Consider the following 7,405-nt stretch of genomic DNA (forward strand, 5'->3'; position numbering starts at 1 on the left):
ATGCTCCTGCTTTGAAACCCATCTCTTGATGTTTGAATCTGCATTCGCAAGTCAGGTAGCCTGAGTTCAAGGGAGCAGTCACTGAATGTGTATGAGAGGTTGGTCCTCACTAGCCTTCTGCACCGCTCATCCAGGCAGTGCATATGGATGGGAAAGATGCCTACGGTGATATCCATTAAAGTGATATGGTGCCTGTATATAGATATGGAAGAGTACTTTCTGGTTTACATAAGGCTTTCTTCCTCCTTAATGCATGTCATTCCATAGAAAGACACTGTACTATGTGTAGGGCTGTCCTCTGGCACTTCACACACAGCTTTGTGAACTCACCATGATCGTGGACAAAGCACAATGGAGCAGGTTCTGGAGCTGGGGACTGGCAAGCTCCTTCAGAGTGCCTGCTGCTCTTTGTTCTGTCCCCAGCAGCCAGATATCAGCTCAGAACTGTGTAGTTCCAGTTCTGAAGGATCATGTTCTTTTTGCTTCCATTGAACATTGGCATCAGCATTGAACAGGCAAAGACACACAGACATTTAAAAAGTTAAATCTTACTCTAAACGTTAGATTCTCCCCTCGTCTGACTGGTGAGGTCTCACTTGGACCTCCCGGGCAGACACTGGAGAGTAACGGGTTTTGGCTGTCCCCAGGCCCGTGATAGCTTCAAAGAATGATAAGCTCGAGCTGCAGGACTGCTTGGAGTTCAGTAGGACAGCAAAGGTAAGATGTGGAGTGCTCTATGACACTGGGACCATGGCTCTCTCCTCATGGTGCCCGCTCATTCCCTCACGGACTCCTGGTGCTGGGCCTCTTTCTGTCCCTCCTTCCAGTGCAAAGTAGGTGATGTTCTGGATAACTGAGAACTAGATGCCACTGGACTCTGTGTGGTTAATGTTGGACACGCAGGGCCGTGCTGCAGATGCTCTGAGGACTAACAGTGCTGGATGCCACTGCAAAAGGCTATGTGCTGTGAAGTCATAGACACACAGGAGGGCCTCGTGTCTGCCTAAGGCACAGGCCTGCTGCTCAAGCTCTGGTTGGCCATTCTGAGTCTGGATGCTTTCTGCTCTTTCACGACCCTTCTGTCAGTAACTGCTGTCTTGGCCCCCATGTGATCCTTCGTGGTCACTTTTGGATAAATTTATGTGTCTGGTCCTCCCTGTTCATTGACTTGGCATTTGTGGGACACATAAAGAATCCCTTCCAGTCCTCTCCCTGTCCCTGCCACCTCTCCAAACCCCTCTGGATGCTTCTGAGCCTGAGCCCACTTGGAAGCCTTCTGTGCTCACCCTGCGATGTTGTTTTGTTCTCCAGTTAAAGAAAGTACAGACAATAACCACCAAGTCGAACTCCATCAGACAGGGGAAAAACCAGCTTTTCCCTGTAGTCATGAATGGCAAGGATGACGTTCTGTGGTGCACTGAGCTCGAAAGGTGAGCTGCACTGGAAGCTGTGGGAACGACAGCAGGAAGGGGGAAATGGGGTGAGACACAGGATGGCAGAGGTCGAGACCTTTCTGCACCGACTGTTATCCTATCCCAAAATCTGGTCTAAATGAGAAGCTAAGGAAACTGCTTAATTCCCAGAGTCCTGTTATATCTGTTATCTCTTCAATTCAGCCTCAGTCTCTCTGATCTCTATATTGTACAGAAGCAGTCACCTCTCAGTTTCTGTTGCTGTGGTTTTTTAGTTTTTATACAGGGTGGACTGTCCTTGAACTTGCTGTATAGATCGTGGTGGCCTCCTAGGTTTACCAGATACTTAATATTAACCATTTCTCGAAGATGTTAACACTCCATATTCCCACTGGAGATTTGTTTCTTTACACAAAGACCAAGCAGGAACTCTTACCTGAGGCCTTCCTTCTGCTGCAGCCTTCTGAACGCTGGGCTTATGGGTGTGAGTCACCAGAGCCCATCTACACCCTTCCCTCAACTCCGTTACCACCCTGTTCCACCCTCCCGTCCTTCTCACCCCACTGAGATACTATTTCCCCTTTCTTCCTTGAGTGGACTCTGTTCTGCTGTGCAGTCAACCCAGCGGGGCTCACATCGCCTGCTCTCCCCTTTCCTGCAGTGTCAGTAGTCCTTAACCTAATAGTGGGGTTTTCACCCTCTCCACACTGGTAGACTCATGCACCGGTGCACACCATCAGGACACTGGTTCACTTGGAAAGTTTCAGGATGTTATCAGCTCCCTTGGGCTTGTAACAGTTCCTCTTCTACAGAGGTCCCTGAGCCGTGGGGCTGTATAAGAATTAAGTTGTCGTTTGTGGGATTGCTGTGATGTCCAAGCTGTAGGTTGCCCTGCGATTTGGAATCTCAGATTAAAGTGTTTGTCAGAAGTGATTGGAACATGCAGATGCTGGGAATAATAAATGAGGGCTGGGTTTGAGGTGTTGAAACCCTACTGGTGACTCTTGAACTGGGGTTCGGGGACACAGGTCAGTTTCTTCTTGTTCTAGTCTTGGTAAGGCTCTGGGATTAGTTTTCTGATACTTTAATAGAAACAACCTTGTGGATGTGTGTCTGTATCTGAATGTGTCTAAGTATGTGTGTTGGTTTGTGTGTGTGTGTATGTGTGTGTGTTCGTGTGCTCAGAACTTGTATCTATGACCCCATGTATTTGTCATTGAGAATGTCATCTTTTTTTCCTCAGAGAACAAATTGCTTGATTCCTCATAATGCTGCTTTTTTTTTTTTTTTTTTGGTCGGAGCTGAGGACCGAACCCAGGGCCTTGTGCATGCTAGGCAATTGCTCTACCACTGGGCTAAATCCCCAACCCCTCATAATGCTTTTAAGTCAAGTACATGTGTCTTCTGGCTAAGTGGCTGTCATTCATGAACCAGGTCACACCACGTGTTTTAGCAGTAGGATATGTCTTTCTGGCTGATTGTCAGTCACTCATGGGTTAGTTCACACTAGATGTTTAAGAAGGGTTTATGGCATGTAAGGACCAGGAGCACAGTCCCACTGAGGATGTACAGTACCTGTTACTGTCAACAAGTGTTCAAAGGAACCAGTGAAAATGGTAGTCCCAATGGTTCCTCTGAGCCCAATGGTCTTGTCAGAAGGCATGGGGGACGGTAGAGAGATGTGGGCAGAGATAGTGTCAGCCTGGTGGCTTTCCCAGGCCTGATCCTCCAGAACAGAGTGCTTAGAGACAGGGACTCTTCTAACTTCACATCTTTTCTCTCTGTACTCTGCCAGGATCTTCGGGTTCCCAGCTCACTACACAGACGTGTCCAACATGGGCCGGGGCGCCCGCCAGAAGCTACTGGGAAGGTCCTGGAGTGTGCCAGTCATCAGACACCTGTTTGCCCCCTTGAAGGACTACTTTGCATGTGAATAGTTCTACCCAGGACTGGGGTGCTCTTGGTCAGAGCCAGTGCCCAGAGTCACCCCTCCCTGAAGGCACCTCACCTGTCCCCTTCCTTAGCTCACCTGTGTGGGGCCTCACATCACTGTACCTCAGCTTTCTCCTGCTCAGTGGGAGCAGAGCCTCCTGGCCCCTGCAGGGGAGCCCCAGGTGCTCCCTCTGTGCACAGCTCAGACCTGGCTGACCTGGCTGACCAGCCTGGCATGGTGCTCAAGTTTTCTTATCCTGAAATTTTAAAACTTGAAGTAGGTATAGTAAAATGGCTTTCTTTCTCCCTCCTGAGTTTATCACTCAGAAGTGATGGCTAAGATACCAAAACAACAGCTCTCTTAGTACTCAGGTTCGTGCTGCAAAATCACCTGAGATTTTGCTTTTAAGTAACCAGAGCTCCACATTTGCTAGAGCATGCTCTAGCAAATGTGGGCTCAGACGAACAAACTCAAAGGACCAAACATTTTTGGTTTTGTTTTTTCCCCTAGGAGTAGTTGAAGATGACAGATGACGTTTATGGGTTAAGTCTTCCTGGCACCTTCCCCTTGCTTTGGTACAAGGGCTGGAGTCCTGTAGCATTTCCCAGTATGATGATGTCAGCAGGGATGACATCATCACCTTTAGGGCTTTTCCCGGGGCGGGAGCCCATGTAGCTAGTCCTCCAGAGGACTGGAGTAGAATGTTTTGAGCTCAGGAAGGATGGGTGGAGTGGCCTTCTTCCAGGTGTGAGGGACTCGAAGGAGGGAGCTTAGGGAAACCTATCCCCACTCCCTCTCTGCCAAATGATGGGCCCTGACCCCAACAGCTCAGGTCACCAGATACATATGACCCCCTAATTCCTCCTCATGAGAAGCCAGGACCAGAAGCACGTTGTTTTTCCTTATCTAAGTGATGGTTGGGGAAATGACAAAGAGAAACTTGGATCTTCTGGAGATTTTTAAGTCCTTTTCACGCCCTGATAGATATATTGTATTTTTAAGGGGTGTTCTCTTTTAGGGGCATCACTGGAAATGAGAAAAGCTGCATTTCAGAAATGCCATCGTAATGGTTTTTAAACACCTTTTGCTCTGATTACAGGTGCTATTTTTTAGAAGGCGGATGACATTCAGGCTTTTTATACCTTTTTTAAGACTCTCTGACTTCTATTTTCATGTTTAAATTTTTTGTAACTGGAGCGGTGTCATGAGTGGGGAGACCGCCTCATTTCCAGTTTGTCTCCACTGCTGTCTCAGTTTTAGGTGCAAAGATGACAGATGCCCAGAGTTTACCTTTCTGGTTGATTAAAATTGTATTTCTCTATAAAGTGCTGTGTGGTTTTTTCTCTGCTAATGTGTGCCACTGGAGGCCTCCTGCCGGGTTTTGTGACCTATCTTTACTCCCATTGTGCTTTAACACCAAACCAGGTGTCTCAAGGTGAGTTCTAAGACCAGCCTGGGCAGCATTGTGAGGAACAATGTTAACTTGCTGGATCACATGGCTGTAACAAGGAAAATCATAACAAATATTTCTACTTTGTAGCACTCTTAGTTGCTACCATAATAATCGTGAAACTTACTTCGAGGGAAATTTATTTGTAAAAATTGATCTTCAATCCAGTATGCCACTGTTTGGTTACCAACACCCACAGAACAACTTCAGTCCCAGGGAAGCCATTGCCCTCTTCTGGCCTCTGTACCAGGCATTCATGTTGTGTGCAGGCATCATTCAACACAGTAAAGAATTCTGGAAGAGACCAGCTTGAAGCAGCATTGGGGTTTTTATTAAAAATAGAAAGATGTACCAGGAAAGGGAATAACAATCAATGTAAGTAAGAAAAACCCAAGTTAATAAAGATGAAGAAAAAAATAGAAAGATGTTCAAGAAAAAGTCATAGGAAAGCATAGATACCAGTTTAATAAAGATTCATACACAGGGCTGGTAAAATGGCTCAGTGGGCACAGTACCTGACTCCAAGCCTGACGTCCTTACCCCAAGACTCACATGGTGGGAACAGGCTGACTCCTGTCCTCAATATGAACACTGGCACAAGTGTATACACACAAACATGTATGCATGCATGTATATATGTACACATGTATGTTGTATACACAAATATGTATATGTACTGGCTGGTTTTGTGTGTCAACTTGATATAAGCTGCAGTTGCCAGAGAAAGGAACCTCCCTTGAGGAAATGCCTCCATGAAATAGAGCTATAAAGCATTTTCTCAATTAGTGATCAATCGGGGTGAGCGGGCAGCCCTGTGCTAGTAGTCCTGGGTTATATAAGTCAGCAAGTTGAGCAAGCCAGGGGAAGCAGTCCATTAAGCAAACTCCCTCCCCCCATGGCCTCTGATCAGCTCCTCTGTCCAGATTTTCCCTGTGAAGAACAGCAATATGGAATATTGAATAGTATTGAACAAACCCCCTTTCTCCCCAGTTAGGTTCTTTGATCCTGCTTTGTGCAGGAACACAAACCCTGACTAAGACAGGGTATTTGCTCATGCGAGTGTGTGTCTTGGTCCTTCTATTGCTGTGAAGAGCCATCATGACCAAGGCAACTCTACAAGAAAGCATTTGATTGAGGGCTTGCTAACAGGTTCAAAGGTCTAGTCCATTGTAGTAGGGTTGTGGTAGCTTTCATGTTTCCAGATCAGAGATGAGAACTACATCCTGATCTGCAGGCTGAGATAAGAGTGGGGTGGGGAGCCTGTGCCTGGCACAGGCTTTTGACAATGCCTCACCTCCTAATCTTTACTCCTTTTAAACTCCCTCCAGACTAAGCATTCAAATACATGAGCCTATGGCAACCATTCCTATTCAAACCACCATAAAACATTTAAGAACTATTGAAAGGCTATACAGAGAGTTAAGCAAGACGTAGAGGGAGAGAATAAGAATAAGATATGTGGGGTTGGGGATTTGGCTCAGTGGAAGAGGTTTGGTCCCCAGCTCCGGAAAAAAAAATAAGATATGCAGGTATGGTAATGAGCTTAAGGGTGAGAAGCCATTGCCTCTCTTAGCATTAACTGTCTATGTCATTTTGGTGGTTGTCAAGTTGGTTTCCAAAGGTTGCTAACTAAGACACCATCTCTCTGTCAAATGAGATTATAAAGTGGGTACAGAATGGTTTGGATGGAATTAAACTCTGATAGGGCAAAACCAGGATCTGCTGGGAATCCACAAGCAGCTAGGATGTATCTTCCCTGTCAATGTGTTTTCAGGTGAGATCCCTAGCAGATTGTAGGTTTATTAGCTGGGAAGGGAGAAAGACCTTAAGCAAATGCTAATTGTGTTGGAATTCTAGATGCTCAGCTTGCCAGACACTTCTCATGCACTTGTGGTTGAGGAGCTCCCTTCTCTCTTCAATGTTCCTGAAGTGGAAACTTAAGGGTTCTTTGGAAAGTCAGTTGTGTTGAGTGGTGTTTTGCTCAGGCAAACGTGAAGGGATATTTCGTGGAAGTGGACATAGGTAAAAGACTAAGGTAGACTCATGCAGAAACACTTTGCTGAGGCAGACGCAGGAGAAAGGATGCTTTGCTGTGGAAGGACAGGAAATGCAGGATTCTTTGCTAATGTCACACATGTATTGGTCTGCCTTACACTGTGTAGTTGAGCAGTGTTTGTCAGGACTCCATAGAGAGAATCATCAAAAAGCTTCTGGTAGTGTGCTGCTGTTTCCTGATCCTTCCTCAGCTTCTGGCTGATGGGCAAAGTGATGCCAACTGAGACAGATGCACATGCGAGACTCGGGGAGGACAGGTGATGTTTTGAGGGAGAATAAATAGACGGGCAGTGGGAGGCTGCACTTGCTGGTAGAGCCTGTTGGTCTTGCTTCTTTGCTGACCAGAGATTTCTCCTGGTGTCCTTCCTGGGCCCCTCCTGCTGCCCAGGCTGAGGCCTGGCTCTCTCCTAGGTGGGGCCACTGCTGTGGATTTGGGTTGGCTATCCCGGCTCTACTGAGCTGGGCTGCTGATTTATCTGTGAAGTGTTTGCCAGTGGATCGAGCCGCTGACTCCTGTGAACTGAACTGCTGATTTCCCAGCACAGATGGGAGTTG

General features: G+C 46.8%; 1 protein-coding gene across 1 annotated transcript in view; it reads left to right on the plus strand.

Annotated features, from left to right (window-relative positions):
* LOC116902148 (DNA (cytosine-5)-methyltransferase 3B) overlaps window positions 1–4,664 on the plus strand; it is a 39,905-nt gene extending 35,241 nt beyond the window's left edge. The window contains exons 20-22 of the mRNA XM_032904481.1: window positions 648–717; window positions 1,312–1,430; window positions 3,208–4,664. Of these exons, the coding sequence (XP_032760372.1) occupies window positions 648–717; window positions 1,312–1,430; window positions 3,208–3,349 (331 nt within the window). The 3' untranslated portion in view covers window positions 3,350–4,664. The remainder of the gene's footprint in view (window positions 1–647; window positions 718–1,311; window positions 1,431–3,207) is intronic.
* Window positions 4,665–7,405: the final 2,741 nt, after the last annotated feature.

The sequence above is a fragment of the Rattus rattus genome, chromosome 5 (genome assembly GCF_011064425.1).
Source record: "Rattus rattus isolate New Zealand chromosome 5, Rrattus_CSIRO_v1, whole genome shotgun sequence".
NCBI lineage: Eukaryota > Metazoa > Chordata > Mammalia > Rodentia > Muridae > Rattus > Rattus rattus.